This window comes from Grampus griseus (assembly GCF_964374135.1).
Source record: "Grampus griseus genome assembly, chromosome: 9".
NCBI classification, from domain to species: domain Eukaryota; kingdom Metazoa; phylum Chordata; class Mammalia; order Artiodactyla; family Delphinidae; genus Grampus; species Grampus griseus.
This window is the reverse complement of record NC_139003.1, coordinates 81,942,189-81,959,787: the sequence shown is the minus strand read 5'-3', so window position 1 is coordinate 81,959,787 and position 17,599 is coordinate 81,942,189. Positions and strand designations below refer to the sequence as shown.

The window sequence follows — 17,599 nt, the reverse complement described above, 5'->3', positions numbered from 1 at the left end:
AAGGTGTTATCTGATCCACTGACTGCAGGCTCCCCAGCCTAGACCATTGGCATTTAACTTGTCAAAGGACACAACTTAAATATTCCTTCCTGTTCTAGCAATATGTCACTTTCTAAATAAACAAATATTAAGAAATTTATTAATACTTATTCTATGATATGTTCTGCCCTAACACTTTACTGGGATGAACTTGGGCAGAGAAATGAGGCAGAGAGAGATTCGATAACTTTCCCATGATAAGACAGTAGGATTGGATTCAAATCCTAGCAGTCTGGCTCCAAAGCCCAAGTATTTATAAACTATACTTTTTTTTTCCCCACTGTGGACACAAGTCTGAATAACTGTCCACAGACAGGAATGGATGTACCATGCCTCTTAAAGAGAAAAAAAACATGAATTTGCTTGCTGTTTATAAAACATCATAGAAATACACACAGAAACTGAGAACATTGGATCCTTCTGGGGTAGGACTTGCATAAAGGAGAGATAGTAGTGCAAGGAGAGATTTCCAAGTATATCTTTCTGGAAGTTTTGTATTTTGAAATCCAGATGCATTACTTTCACACACAAAAAAAGGAAAAATAAATAAAACAGGGAAAAAAAGAACAATTACGAGAGTCAGTAGATTCTACCATGCCAACAAGAAATTGTAAACCCAACATTAAAAAGGAAAATTAAAGACATCCTTGGGGAATTCAACATGTTTTATTTTGCCAGGCACATGATTTCTTCAATATCCAATTAAATAATACTGTGCTAACTACATTTTCTAACAGAGTGAACATTCACTGTAATGACAGTTTCATCATGCTAAAATCTATTCACAAACCTACACTGTTAAAAAAAAGTGCATTTCTAGGAAATTTTATGTACAAATGGAAAACATATCAAGTCATCGAACCGTCAAACTACACAAAATAAAACCAACCAATCAACCACCAACATTCAGTATACGTTAACAATATTTTAAGAAAGAAAATTTTCTTTACATTTGGCAGTTTTGTTCAAGAGGGGCTCTATAATTTTAAAAGTAAAATAATAAAAGTATATACAATTTAATAATGTTCAAAATAGAAGATATTAAATAGCACAAATAATGTTACAACACTAAACACCCTATTGTCTATCAGTTTGGGTTTACATGAAGCAAGGGGACCTGTATAGTTTACCCTATCCTCTGCGTCTAAAACAATTTTACTTTCAACTCTGTACATAGAATAGATTGGCCATAAATACAGAAGATGGTTTTGGCTTTATGCACATTTCTATTTGTGCAAGTAGAGTAGAAATAATGACCTACTTGCAAAACAAACTCCTTTAGAGACTACTTTAGAATCATATACATTTGGAACAATAGCTTTTATTTAATAGGTTTTTTTTCAATAAACATTATTTATGTTGTGTTTGTTAACTGCTATTTTTGCCCCATTGAGGCTTCCTCTTATAATATCATAATTTACCACCATTTAAATAATAAACTTTATTCCTAGATTTTGATCAGTGATTACATTCATTTTGACAATGATTTTAGTTCTTGACGCTTTATATTGTAGTGCTTAGGAAGGTAATATATCTACCTTGATTACCTTCTTCATGGCTTGTTAACTACAAATAAAACTTTTGTATTAGATTTTGATTAGGTATGATATAAGTTCTGTTTGCACCTAGAAACATGAAAATGTCTTTAAAACTAAGTAAAATGAAAGAGCAAAAGTTGTGTTTTTAAAAGAAATGTGAGGATATGAAGAAAATTTTTATACTTATCCCATCTAGTTGTTATTTGGAGTAAAAAAAAAAAATCACTTTTAAATTACTCTAATAAAAGGATCCAAACATACAATTAGAAGATAGTTATTTTATTCATCACAAACTTACCACATTTGTATTTATATACCAGTGAACATAATGTACCAACATTCTTTTAAAATAAAGTATGTCTATTTTTGTTCAAATTAGAATTTTTCTCACTTCTCCACAAAATGAGCATCTCTCCAGCATACATGAAAGAGTATTAAAAAAAAAAAAGAATCGGTGACTTAAAAATCAGTATGATATCTGAGGTTGCTAAACAAAAAAAGTGAGTTAATCATTGAAATTAATTATTGAAGTTAAAAATTAGTAACATTTTTAATAAACTTCTGTCAATAAAATTGCATTTTCTACCTTGTTTTTTTCTATTTTTTTTCCACTTTGATGGTTTCGGTCCTCATATACAAGTTTGATATTTCAAAAGAAATTTCTTCTTATATTTTTTAAAATGCCATACAAACTAGAAAATTAGAATAAACACATTTATCAATTAAATTGTGTAAGATTATATTCTCTGAATCTAGAATAACTTAAATAACTTCCAAAAAAGAAAGTGCTTTTGTTTGGAAGATGATTACATAACAATATAAACTTAAATGCTTCACTGACATAATTCCAATTAAAGATATTAATGGTTAGGTGTCCTTTTATCTTCCTGAAACAAGGGAACAGAGATCAATGACAGATATCAAAAACTGATAATTTTTGCAATCTTAAAAGTAACCAATACTATATTTCACTGGAAGCACATAAACTCCATGTTATCTTTTTATGAAAATCGCTCGTGTTTTAGATTCCCTCTTCCTTGTCTCTTTTCTATTCTACATTTCTTTTGACAACTACTCTGTCACATGCATTTATATAACTTTTACTATGTAAAAATTGTGAACTTGGCATTTGGTCTTGTATACAAATGATTGACAGAACTCTAAACCCTTAAAGCAAGGATGGAAGATCACAGGTTATGGCCCTAGTTCAATTAAGGGATGTAAGAATTCTAGTTTTATAGTCGCCATATTGGTTTTGAAGAAAAGGTAAATAAAGATAAATAAAATCTAGGTTAAGTTAAATATTTCTATGCACCATGAGGACCATGACATGTCTAGTGCTAGTCAATATCATACAAGAAAATGCATACTCATTTCAGTTCATGTAACGTTCACCTTTAGGAGTGAGTAACCACCTTTCTCAGGAATTTCCCATGGGTAAAGCACAAGATTCTTTGCTCAGAAGTTGATCACTGAAGACAGATCATTTACTGATGGAAGCATAAGCCCCATTTAAGAAAACATTATGACTCTGGCAGCTGATTCCTCCTATTTCTACTTTTCCGGCTATTGATGAGAGCCTTTAACTTGCCATAGTCCCCTCTCATCTTCTGGGATTCTTCTCCGTGTTGATGTTGCTGCCGAGTATCTTTGCAGTACTGATTAATCATCTGCATTTCTGAGTGGCTGAACGCCCCCATGATGTCCTTTGGGTGGAAGGGTAAAGCCCTCACAGAGCTGGCCCAGGTCCATGGAGACCATTTGTCTGTAACAACAGCCACCATTTCGGAATCTAAAACTTTAAAGTTGATCTTGGCTATGGTCTGCTTGAAGCTGTTTTCTGTTGCAATGCAGTGATACAGTCCTTGGTCAGAATTCTGAACAGAGCGGATCAGGAGTCCTTGTGAAGTGGCTATGATTCGCTCATTCAGCTTGACCTAAAAGAGAGATATCAAAGTTCTGAATAGCCAACTCTATATATCTTCTAAAAAGATATGACCAACAATACAGAGTGTTAACTTCCTTCTTAGTGGACACAGATTTTTGGTAAGTTCCATTGCCTTTTTTTTTTTTTTTTTTTGCTCAGAAACTCTAGTCTCAGCGGTACTGAATATATTAAAGAGAGGGTGAAGTTATCACTCATATTGCCCAAAATAGCTTAAAGTGCATTCCCTTTGTATAGAAGTAGTTTCTCCACATATAAGCCAGAGTTTGGGATGTTTCTGGAATGTAAATCACAGTCAACATATATAAATGAAATTCACAGATAGTTTAAAATGTCTATTTTATCCTATAGTTCTTGCCTTTTATTGTAACAAAAATACTCACTTATTGAGTAAAAACATGAAGCCACAATTAAAGAGTTGAATTTTGCCTTTTTTTCAATGAATGAATGAATATTCCCTTAACTAAAAATTTTATAAGCAGAGGAAGCATTTTGAACATTATCAAGGGCTTTTTCCTATTATCTAACACAAAGAATGACTAAAAATAAGCTGGAACTCATTATCTTGTAAGTACTCCAAGTGGTTTTACTTTCCAAGGAAAAGTAATAAGAAGCTATGAGGTGAATATTTAATTACTTTACAGGCTTATACTGGAAAAAATATCATTTTCTAGATATAAACTAAATGCTGAAATCCATTTCCTTACAGTTCCCGCTATAGTATTGTCAATGAACACATAAAAACCTAAGTGGTAAGTAGTTCCTTCACATGTATACTCAGGAATGCTCTTTCATTGAGGGAAGAAAGAAATTTGACCCAAAGAAAAATAAGGGAAGGCAAAATATAGTATTGAAATACAAAAAATAGAACAGAACTAGAAAAGAGAGATTAGGAAAAAGTAAGGACAGAAATATATAAAGCAAAATTTTTTATGTTCATTTAATTTTTAAAGTTTAAATGCACCTTGAAAATAGTTTTAAATAATGTAGAAATGCATTCAAAAATAAAAGAAAAGAAAGCCTTTTCCATTTGTGTGAAATTGGGAAAAATTTTGGAGGCCAATTTGATAATATCTATTAGCATGTATATAATATTCAGTGCAGACACTTTATTTCTAGGAATTTATATAGAAGATATACTCATACAAGTATGCAGATATTCATTTACATGATGTTTTTGATAAGAGGAAAAACAAGAAATAATGTAACCAGTAGATAGCTTCAGAAAACTTAAGGTATGTTCATACAGTGGAATACTATGCAGCCAAGAAAAATAAGGCAGTTCCACATGTACTGATATGGTGTGTGTGTGTGTGTGTGTGTGTGTGTGTGTGTGTGTGTGTGTGTTTCTGTGTGTCTGTGTGTATGTATCAGAGAGACAGAGACAGAGAAAGAGAGAGAGGAAAATAGGAAGATTATGGAGACTATTTGGAGGAATATATAATTCTTAGCAGCCTTTGATGTGGAGAAGAGGAGGGCTTTTAGTTTTCACTTATGCTATTCAATATGAACTATTTGCATGTTTCTCTGCATGCTTTTTTTTTACCATTTGTCTTACTTTTCAAAATAAAAGTTCAATATTTGCACACCATTAATATGAGAAATATGTGTATGTTTGCCTAAACTACTAAGGAAGAATTAAGATAAATTTAATTAAATGTTAATAGTTTATTCAACTAAAGTGAGACTGAGTGGAATTGTGATCTACTTGAATTCTGGACAGAACAGATTTTCGTAATTACATTAGAGTTAATTTTTTCATAGTCTTAAATTATGGCATTCTTCTGTTTTTTGAGATTGGAAGAAAAATCAATATAGTCATATTTGAGTCTCCACATTCTTGAACCTTCTGAAATAGAACATTAGAAATACCATAAAAGTGATAAAATTTATGATCCATTCCCTTTTAAATTTCATTTGATAATTCCTGTGACATCTATTCAAGACTGTATATATTCATTTATTTCAATTTTACATAATAGAAATTACATTCACTCATTATATATTATTCCACTGGACTTTCTACTGAATAAAAGAAAAGCATGTTATCTATGTTAGGTAAGCCCCCGTTTGAGTTTTGGATTTCCAATTCACATACACACATACAGACTTTCTCTGGAAGGATGGTTCATGTCCACATGTCATGTTCTAATCTAAGAATTCCATTTCTGTATGATAATCATCATAGTACTTTATGAATTTTACCCCAGATTACTTTGCAAGGCAATTATTCTTATGCTCTATATCCATTCAAAATAATTTTAAATTAATTAGACTACAGACAATTCAAGACTAATTTGATGACAGATTTGATAGCAAAGAAAATAGGTCTCAAACAATAATTTTTTATGAATGAAAAAACTAAAAAAAAAAATTTAATATCATGGAAATCTGGGGCAAGAAGGGGCCCTGAAGTGCATGGAGCTCATCTTTGATAGTTATGTCTCATCTTATGCAAGTGTTCATCAGCCTATGGTTTAATATTCCAGTGACAGGGGACACAAAATTTCCTAAACAGCTCATAACATCTTTGGATAGGCAGGTCTGAGAATTGGGAAGTATTTTCTCATAAAGAGCCAACATCTGTTTCAGTAATTTTGATGCAATGCCTGTATTCTATATCTTGGGATTGTATCCATTCTACATAGCCCTCATTAATCTAATATGTAGTATGAAAACTGCCTACAATAGAACACACACAAATGCAGAAGGCTCTATTTTCTCTTTGCTACATCAGACTTTATGATGTACTGTTAGTACCACTGCAGGCTAGGCTACTTTAACGGTTTATATATACATATATATTTTTCTTCTTATCCTTTCATTTGTCAGGACAACGTGATATCAATATTATGGAATTCATTATTTATAATATTTCACTCTATGCTGTTTTACAATGTTTTCCTTTTTTTTTTTTTTTTTTTTGCGGTACGCGGGCCTCTCACTGTTGTGGCCTCTCCCATTGCGGAGCACAGGCTTCAGATGCGCAGGCTCAGCGGCCATGCTCACGGGCCCAGCCGCTCCGCAGCATGTGAGATCCTCCCGGACCGGGACACGAACCCGTGTACCCTGCATCGACAGGTGGACTCTCAACCACTGTGCCACCAGGGAAGCCCTACAATGTTTTCCTTTTAAAGCAGCTCTTTACAATCAGTGAAAGGTTAATAATATAAGTGTCCTTTTATTTGAAAATCGAGGTTTTTATTACATATCAGTAAATAAAGGCAATGGTCTCATACACAGTGATTCCACATATTACCTAACAAAACCCCAGGAGTTATGAATAATAAAGCAATGGAAACAGATTACCACACAGCAGAAAAATGCTCTTTACCATTTCCTGCTGAGGAAAATTGAACTTTTTTAAAAGCCCCTTTTATCTTGTGAATCACACAAAGCTGTTGTATGAGAACTTAGCTTCTGGATTTGCACACATCTTGTTTCTTTTACAAATGCTACCTCACATCAATACACCCATCTGAGTGCACAAGCTCTTGTTTTAATCACTGTGTTATCGAGGTGAGCAGGAAGAAAGGATTTCTAATTAATCCGTCAACTCTGTGGACAAAGCATTTTAAAGAAGGTGGCACTTGTCATCCCAGAGACATTAAAGGATGTTCATATGTCTTTCCTTTTCCATTTGATCTGAACCTCACTGAGGGATGGTGATTTAATGCTCTTTCCAAAGCCCTGACTGATTGCTGCTCTGCTGAGTTACTTACCTCTTTCCTTCTGTCCTCGTCTTTCTGTAACAACCACTTGATAGATGCCTGTGGAGACTTAGGGACACACTCAAGGAAAGTGGTGTTATTTTTTACTCCATACTGAACAATTTCAGCTGCATTTCTATATGCTGAAGAGCAAAAATAAAAGGAGAGAGGATGACAATGGAATTCTATTATTTGAATGTTTGTTTCTCTATAAAATTGTGAGCGACTATGGCAAACTCCAAAGGCAGTCTTAATCATTTAACAAGCAGACTATTATACATTGTTTGCCTGGTTTGTTTAACCTAAAGGGAAGGAGAGAAAGATATAAGGGAATCAGTGTTTATTCAAGAATTACTTTACACGAAGGAATACACTTAATATCATCTGAACATTTAATTATTATAACATCTTTGTGAATTAAATTTTCTCAGCTTTTCATAGCTGAACAAATTGAGGCTGTGAGTTATGAGGAAACATATCCTAGTTAAAGAATCAGTAAGTGCCAGGCAATACTGAAGCCAAGTTCATCCCACCCTTAAACTCCATACTCAGTGTGGTATAGATTAAATTCGGAAAGGCAGAAAAGGCAGAAAGCAAGGTGTGGCCACAGTGGGATGTAATGGTTGAGAAAACGATCTTTGAAATCAGATTTTAGCCGAGGTAAAATCTTGACTTTATCACTACTGGCTGTGTAACCTTAGAGAAGTTATTTAATATCTCTGTGCTTCAGTTTTACTTGGTTCTAAAACAGACATTTTCAGACATTCTTTACTGAAATTCTTAAATTAGGAAGAGTATTTAGTATAATCATGTGGTAGCTTAGACATCGGCAGAATTCTCATTCATAAAGTGGGAATAGGAATAGACCTTACTTAAGAATAATTTCTTGAGCACTGAAATAATTCATGAAAAAGCACTTAGCTCAGGTTTTGACACAAAGTCAACATCGCTGTTTGTTCATCATTACCTCCGCTGCAAATACTCTTACCACTATGACTGACACTCGGATTTATAAAATACTCAGCAAACAGAGAAATAGTAACCTGGCTTTATTCCCTCAATTAGATGTATGGAACAATTAAGCAAAACGTGTCTCAATTTTCTTCTTGTAGTTAGTGTAGTTAGTGACAAGAATTTCATTCTTTAAATAAAAACAAAAATGCCCAGACTCAAAAAGATTAGCAACAGGAATCTCAGTGTTAACAGTTAACAACAGTACCTCTGTAGCACCTTGGTGAGCCTGGAGGAAGGTCCCTCTGTTGGTGGGGTGGAGGTGGAGGGAGGGGGTCAGTGGGAAAAGTATAATAACATAATATCTCCATGTCAGGATGGGAAGAAAGGAATTAGATTAATTGTAAGATACAAGGCAGGACTGCCAGAAGTAAATGGAATGGTTGTAAACTGTAAAACCAAGGCACTAAAGTACACCCATGTTCAGAGCAGGATAATTCATAATAGCCAACTTTTGGAAGCAGTGCAAGTGTTCATTGATGGATGAGTGGGTAAACAAAATGCGATATATATTATACATACAATGGATTATGTTTTCACCTTAAACAGGAAAAAAAATATTCTGACACATGTTACAACATGAATGAAACCTGAAGAAGACATTAGGCTAAGTGAAATAAGCCATTTACAAAAGGACAAATATTGTATGATTCCACTTATATGAGATATCTAGAGTATTCAGATTCATAGAGACAGAAATTAGAACAGTGGTTGCCAGAAGCTGGGGAAGGGGGAATAGGGAGTTAGTGTTTAATGGTTATGGAGTTTAACTTCGGGATGATGAAAAAGTTGTGGTGTTGGTTGCACAACATTGTGAATGTACTTAATGCCACGGAACTGTACACTGTAAAATGGTTAAAATAGTAAATTTCATTATGTAATTTAACACAGTAAAAAACAAAAAACCAAGATGTTATATTTTCTTCAGTGGTAAACAAAAAAATAAGTAAATTTTTTTCTTCAGAAAGAAAATAATGTCTAAGAAAATCTATAATTACTATCTTTGTGAAAGACTTACCTACTAACATATCCAAAGTATCTGTGTTCCCGGACTTTTGTTTTACAAAATTCTTAGTATACATACAAATAATATTTAATTTTTAATTACCATATATGAATATCACTAATTTTTTATAGTGAATCTTTCTTTAAAATGACATACTTGAATCTATTACAAGGTTTCCCTTACTGAAATGTGATACTGAGCACTGTTAGTCTTTACCAAGTCTGACCACTTTTAATTACCTTTCAGATTAAATCCTCTGCATTGAGTCAATGGATTTCCATGTCTCACATCTTGTCGTCGACTCCTCCTATAAAGCACAGAAGTATATACAAGTGACTTAGAATTAACATCGCCAATTATACCACATTTAAAAGACTTCAGTTTAAATTTTGCAATCTTCTGATTGCCTAAGCTTTCATAAAGAAAGGTGGTCTGATTATCTGCATTTTTTTGTTCAATGCTTCAAATACAGTGTGGGTACTTAACCTTGTTTTCAATCTGAATTAATTCAGACTCTCCCCATCTACCACTTGTGATAGATGAACCTCCTATTATGTGCACATCCTGGGTAAATGCTAGATTCCAAGTTAATATTGTAAATTTTTATTTTAGAGACATTCATAGAAAATTTTCTAAGATGATAACTGCAAAGTATAAACTCACTAGCATCTTCCTCCTTATAATTTTTTCTTAAATAAGTACAATTCTCTTACAAAAGTCAATGCTTTCAAACCATTTCCAGAGATACTAAAAAGTTTCCAGAACAAGAGATACAGAGAACATGGATTTTTAGTATAAAGTTAAGCAAAAATTTTCATTTACTAGAATAAGAATTTTCCTTCACGTTTTTATTTTGAAAAATTTCAAGACTACAGAAAAGTGGATATATGAATACAATGAATGATGGTATACCTAGACTCATAAATCGTGTTTTGCCATATTTATTTTTTCTCTCATATGCAAGTATATGTCATGTATATACTGTGTATGCACATATATGAAAATCTTTGGAAAATAAGTTGCAGACATGATAATTTTACACCCTTAAATGTATGTGTCTTCTAAGAATAAGTAATTTCCGTACATAAGAACAATATCATTATTATACTAAAGATATCAATATTTATTTAATAATACTATATAATACACATTTTATATTAAAATTTCACTACTTGTCCCCAAAATATCCCTTATGAAGTTTTTAAAGTTTATTCAGGATCCAATCAAGGTTCACTCAGGGTATTTAGTTTTTACATATCACCAACTTAAGCATTTCAAAAATTTAGTTACATCCTTTGTAAGTTGGTCATTATTTAAATTAAAGTTACTTGCAAACTATTTAATTTCTTGTCTTAGATTCACTTACATATTAGCTTCAATTGTATTACATAGTGCAACAAATCAAAATAGAGCAACTGAAATTCTCTTAGCAATGAATCGTGGACATGAACATGGTTATAAGAGAGAAGAAAGGCAACACTCTTCGAACATTGGGAGTACAGGGGTAGATCAGTTGTTTATTATCAGTGCTGAAAAGTATATATGGATAAGCATATCACTTAATTGGGTTAGTTAAGTCTCTTAATATTTTTAACCTTAATGATAAATTAAAATATTCAGTAAGAAGAAGGGAAATATTAAAATCACACTGGGTTTATAAAATTTGCAAAGCAAAATGAACCTCAAAGTCAATGATAATGAAAAAAATTATTTTAAGGTTACAGCAAATAGTTAATAGTTTAAATAATCAAGGGATTATATACATCTATTTATGAAAATATGAGTACAATTTTTGTGTCATTTAAGTATTGTTTCTCCCAAAAAGCCACATGATGCTTATTCAATTGTATATTTCTTTACAATCACACACACACAAACTAGTGGAAGTCACTCTTGTCTCAGAAATTAAGATTAATACTGTATTTTAGAATAGATCCTATGTCAGGTTTTTACTGCATTGTATTTGCTATATTTTGAAGTCACAGCATTATTTACTACCAGCTAACTTGTGAGCGTATATTATATGAGAACCATATGACAGTTCTTATGGCTGAACTGGTCATTTTCAGCCATCTAGACAAGCAATATCACTCACAATGGTTAAACTTATTGTCCTGTGATCAGTACTGTGTTACGGTTTACTCAAGTACATGAACCTCCAAGCTGGGCGATCTGAATTTGCAGTATCACATAGCTTCCAGACATTCAAATACCATTCAAATACCATTGTTATGGCTTGGCTTAAATGATGAAAACAACAAGGCAGCCATCTGAGCTTTCTATATGTGTCGATTCCCTTTCAGGCATTTGTATAGCATTGTGAAAGCATGAGGGTAGACAGTCATATTATATTGCATTTAGGATTGGGGATTTGGCTCAAGTTGCCAATGTTTCTGACATTATAGTCTATTCTTTTGGATAAACAATGAAATCATCTACCTCTTGTGTAAAAAAGCAGATATTTACTTTAAGGGTGAACTGATTATCTTGTCTTAAAGTTTCCAACTTCATGTCTGAATCCATAATAAATAACATTTGAGATTAAATTGTAATATTTGATACAGATGCACAAATAAAGGTAGTTGAGGGTGAAGAGGAAAAATGCTTATGTTGTTTACTATGAAAAAACTTTTTTTAAAAAAGAGAAACTACCGAGCCAATGATACTTAACAACTCTTATTATGTCAAAATATAACCTCCATTGACTTCCAAGTGTAACTGTACTTCTTTGTTTCCATACAAAGAACATGTTTTTGTTTTTCATTCCTATGAATTCCTCTACATGATCCTTGTGTTCCAGTTAGATAGTGCAATCGAAATAAAACCAGGTAAGTTAACACTATTAAAGAAAATGAAAAATACTCCAAATGATCATTTTCATATTACTATTTAATCTCTAAAGAAAACAAATGCTACATATGGGAATTTTACAAACAGCAGCAAACATGTTTTGTATTCACTATAACTGTATGCTTAAAAAAGTTTGGGAATAATTTGGAGAATTTAAATAGTATAGATAGTTTTTTTTTTTGTTGTTTGTTTGTTTTGCGGTACGCGGGCCTCTCACTGTTATGGCCTCTCCCGTTGTGGAGCACAGGCTCCAGATGCACAGGCTCAGCAGCCATGGCTCACAGGCCTAGCCACTCCGCGGCACGTGGGATCTTCCCAGACCGGGGCACGAACCCGTGTCCCCTGCATCGGCAGGCGGACTCTCAACCACTGCACCACCAGGGAAGCCCATATAGATAGTTTTAATGAAACTCCCAGTATGCTAGCCAAAGACAGGTAAGCGTAGGCCAAGGAATACCTTATATATGTGTGTATATGTACACACACACACACAAGTCAAAACCACAATAAGATATCACCTCACACCTATTAGAATGGATATATATATATGTGTGTATATATATATATATACAGTATTTTTTTGGATCTCTGTGATAGAATTAAGACACTGCTAGAGGTATCAAGATAGCTCCTTAAATCCTTAGTTTCTTTTTCAGCCCATGATACATGTTTTTTTTCCTATCTGTACTTGAAAAACTGGTATAATTGACATATAACATTATATTAGTTTCAGGTGTACAGTTTCATATTTATATATATTGCAAAATGATCACCACAGTAAGTCTAGTTAACATCTGTCACCTTACATAGTCAATTACAAAAGGGTTTTTTTTTCCTATGATGAGGACTTTTAAGATCTACTCTCCTAGCAACTTTCAAATATGCACTACAGTATTATTAAGCAGTCACCATGCTTTACCTTACATACCCATGACAATTATTTTGTAACTGGAAGTCTGTACCTTCTGACCCCCTTTTGCCCATTTTTCCCACCACCACCACCCCTACCTCTGGCAACCACAAATCTGTTCTCTGTATCTATGAGCTCGCTTTTGTTGTTGTTTTTAAAATTCCACATAAAAGTGAGATCACACAGTATTTGTCTTTCTCTGTCTGACTTATTTTCCTTAGCATAATGCCCTCAAGGTCCAACCATGTTGTCAGAAATGGCAAGATTCCATCATTTTTTATGGCTGAAGAGTATTCCATTGTGTGTGTGTATGTAAGTATGTACCTATCAATCTATCTATCTATCTATCTATCTATCTACCATATCTTCTTTATTCATTCATCCACTGATGGACACTTGGGTTGTTTTCATGTGTTTGCTATTGAAAATAATGTTGCAATAAACATGTGGGAGCATATATCTTTTTGAATTAGTGTTTTTGTTTTCTTTGGATAAGTACCCACAAGTGGAATTGTTGGATTGCATGGTAGTTCTATTTTTATTTTTTTCGGGAACCTATACACTTTGCCACAGTGGGTGCACCAATTTACATTCACATCAACAGTTCACAAGGGTTCCCTTTCTTCCATATCCACGGTAACACTCGTTATTTTTTGACTTTTTGATGATAGCCATTCTAACAGGTATGAGGTGATAACTCACTGTGGTTTTTGATTTGCATTTCTCTAATGATTAGTGATTCTGAACATCTTTTCATGTGCCCCTTGTTTATCTGTATGTCTTCTTGGAAAATGTCTGTTCAGATCTTCTGACCATTTTTAATCAAATTATTTGTATTTTTGCTATTGAGTGGTATGAATTCTTTATACTTTTTTTTAATAGATCTTTATTGGAGTATAATTGCTTCACAATACTGTGTTAGTTTCTGTTGCACAACAAAGCGAATCAGCCATATGCATACACATGTCCCCATATCCCCTCCCTCTTGAGGCTCCCACCCCTCTTCCCTATCCCACCCCCTCTAGGTCATTGCAAACCACTGAGCCGATCTCCTTGTGCTATGCTGCTGCTTCCCATCAGCCAACTATTTCACATTCGGTAGTGTATATATGTTGATGCTACTCTCACGTCGCCCCAGCTTCACCCTCTGACCCCATGTCCTTAAGTCCATTTTCTATATCTACCTCTTTATTTCTGCCCTGAAACTAGGTTCGTCAGTACCATTTTTTTTTTTTTTTTAGATTCCACATATATACGTTAACATAAGGTATTTGTTTTTCTCTTTCTGACTTGCTTCACTCTATATGACAGACTCTAGGTCCATCCACCTCACTACAAATAATTCAATTTCATTTCTTTTTATGGCTGAGTAATATTCCATTGTATATATGTGCCACATCTCCTTATCCATTCATCTGTGGATGAACATGAAGGTTGCTTCCATGTCCTGGCTATTGTAAATAGTGCTGCAATGAACATTGTGGTACATGTCTCTTTTTGAATTATGGTTTTCTCAGGGTATATGCCCAGTAGTGGGATTGCTGGGTCATATGGTGGTTCTATTTTTATTATTTTAAGGAACCCCCATACTGTTCTCCATAGTGGCTGTATCAGTTTACATTCCCACCAGCAGTGTAGGAGGGTTCCCTTTTCTCTACACCCTCTGCAGCATTTGTTGTTTGTAGATTTTCTGATGATGCCCATTCTAACCAGTGTGAGGTGATACCTCATTGTAGTTTTGATTTGCACTTCTCTAATAATTAGTGATGTTGAACATCGTTCCATGTGCCTCTTGGCCATCTGTATGTCTTCCTTGGAGAAATGTCTATTTAGGTCTTCCGCCAATTTTTTAACTGGATTGTTTGTTTTTTGATATTGAGCTCCATGAGCTGTTTGTATATTTTGGAGACTACTCGTTTGTCTGTTGTTTCATTTGCAAATATTTTCTCCCATTCTGAGGGTTCTCTTTTTGTCTTGTTTATAGTTTCCTTTGCTGTGCAAAAGCTTTTAAGTTTCATTAGGTCCCATTTGTTTATTTTTGTTTTTATTTCCATTACTCTAGGAGGTGTGTCAAAAAAGATCTTGCTGTGGTTTATGTCAAAGAGTGTTTTTCCTATGTTTTCCCTAAGAGTTTTATAGTATCTGGTCTTACATTTAAGTCTTTAATCCATTTTGAGTTTATTATTGTGTATGGTGTTAGGGAGTGTTCTAATTTCATTCTTTTACATGTAGCTTTCCAGTTTCCCCAGCACCACTTATTGAAGAGACTGTCTTTTCTCCATTGTATATCCTTGCCTCCTTTGTCATAGACTAGTTGACCATAGGTACATGGGTTTATCTCTGGGCTTTCTATCTTGTTCCATTGATCTATGTTTCTGTTTTTGTGCCAGTACCATACTGTCTTGATTGCTGTAGCTTCGTGGTATAGTTTGAAGTCAGGGAGCCTGATTCCTCCAACTCCCTTTTTCTTTCTCAAGATTGCTTTGGCTATTCAGGGTCTTTTCTATTTCCATACAAATTGTAAAAATTTTTGTTCTAATTCTGTGAAGAATGCCATTGGTAGTTAAATAGGGATTGCATTGAATCTGTAGATTGCTTTGGATAGTACAGTCATTTTCATAATATTGATTCTTCCAATCCAAGAACATGGTATATTTCTCCATTTGTTTTTGTCATCTTTGATTTCTTTCTTCAGTGTTTTACAGTTTTCTGAGTACAAGTCTTTTGCCTCCTTAGGCAGTTTATTCCTAGGTATTTTATTCTTTTTGTTGCAATGATGAATGGGATTGTTTCCTTACTTTCTCTTTCTGATTTTTCATTGTTGGTGTGTAAGAATGCCAGAGATTTCTGTGCATTAATTTTGTATCCTGCAACCTTAGCAGATTCATGATTAGTTCTAGTAGTTTTCTGGTGGCATCTTTAGGATTTTCTATGTATAGTATCATGTCATCAGCAAACAGTAACAGGTTTACTTCTTCTTTTCCAATTTGTATTCCTTTTATTTCTTTTTCTTCTCTGATTGCTGTGGCTGGGACTTCCAAAACTATGTTGAATAACAGTGGTGAGAGTGGACACCCTTATCTCATACCTGATCTTAGTGGAAATGCTTTCAATTTTTCACCATTGAGTATGATGTTTGCTGTGGGTTTGTCATATATGGCCTTTATTATGTTGAGGTAGGTTCCCTCTATGCCCATTTTCTGGAGAGCATTTATCATAAATGATGTTGAATTGTGTCAAAAGCTTTTACTGCATCTATTGAGATGATCATATGGTTTTTATTCCTTAATTTGTTAATGTGGTGTATCACATTGATTGATTTGCGTATATTGATGAATCCTTGCATCCCTGTGATAAATCCCACTTGATCATGGTGTATGATCCGTTTAATGTGTTATTGGATTCTGTTTTCTAGTATTTTGTCCAGGATTTTTGCATCTATGTTCATCAGTGATATTGGTCTATAATTTTCTTTTTTTGTGATATCTTTTTCTGGTTTTGTATCAGGGTGATGGTGGCTTCATAGAATGAATTTGGGAGTGTTTCTCCCTCTGCAATTTTTTGGAAGAGTTTGAGAAGGTTAGGTGTTAGCTCTTCTCTAAAAGTTTGATAGATTTCTCCTGTGAAGCCATCTGGTCCTGGACTTTTGTTTGTTGGAAGATTTTTAATTACGGTTTCAATTTCATTACTTGTGATAGTTCTTTTTATATTTTCTTATTCTTCCTGGTTCAGTCTTGGAAAATTGTACCTTTCCAAGAATTTGTCCATTTCCTTGTGGTTGTCCATTTTATTGGCATATAGTTGTTTGTAGTAGTCTCTATAATCCTTTGTATTTCTGCAGTGTCAGTTGTGATTTCTCCTTTTTCACTTCTATTTTTATTGACTTACTTCCTCTCCATTTTTTTCTTGATGAGTCTAGCTAAGGGTTTATCAATTTTGTTTATCTTCTCAGAGAACCAACTTTTAGTTTTATTGATCTTTGCTATTGTTTTCTTCATTTCTGTTTCATTTATTTCTGATCTGATCTTTATGATTTCTTTCCTTCTACTGACTTTAGGTTTTCTTTGTTCTTCTTTCTCTAGTTGTTTTAAGTGTAAGGTTAGATTGTTTATTTGAGATTTTTCTTGTTTCTTGAGGTGAGATTGTATTGCTATAAACTTCTCTCTTAGAACTGCTTTTGCTGTGGCCCATAGGTTTTGGGTTGTCGTGTTTTCATTATCATTTGTTTCTATGTATTTTTTTATTTCTTCTTTGATTTCTTCAGTGATCTCTCGGTTATTTAGTAGCGCACTGTTTAGCCTCCATGTATTTGTGTTCTTTACATTTTTTTCCTGTAATTGATTTCCAATCTCATAGCATTGTGGTCAGAAAAGATGCTCGATATGATTTCAATTTTCTTAAATTTTCCAAGTCTTGATTTGAGACCCAAGATATGATCTATCCTGGACAATGTTCTATGTGCACTTGAGAAGAAAGTGTATTCTGCCACTTTTGGGTGGAATGTTCTATAAATATCAGCTAGATCTATCTGGTCTATTGTGTCATTTAAAGCTTGTATCTCCTTATTTATTTTCTGTTTGGATGATCTGT

At 33.6% G+C, this 17,599-nt stretch overlaps 1 protein-coding gene across 2 annotated transcripts in view; it reads right to left on the bottom strand.

Moving 5' to 3' along the window:
• Positions 1 to 694: 694 nt before the first annotated feature.
• SEMA3C (semaphorin 3C) overlaps positions 695 to 17,599 on the bottom strand; it is a 186,654-nt gene continuing 169,749 nt past the window's right edge. For both annotated transcript variants that reach the window (XM_082661526.1, XM_082661525.1), the window contains 3 exons: positions 9,489 to 9,556; positions 7,245 to 7,375; positions 695 to 3,514 (listed from right to left, as the gene is read on the bottom strand). In XM_082661526.1, coding sequence (XP_082517652.1) covers positions 3,101 to 3,514; positions 7,245 to 7,375; positions 9,489 to 9,556 — 613 coding nt within the window. In that variant the 3' untranslated portion in view covers positions 695 to 3,100. The remainder of the gene's footprint in view (positions 3,515 to 7,244; positions 7,376 to 9,488; positions 9,557 to 17,599) is intronic.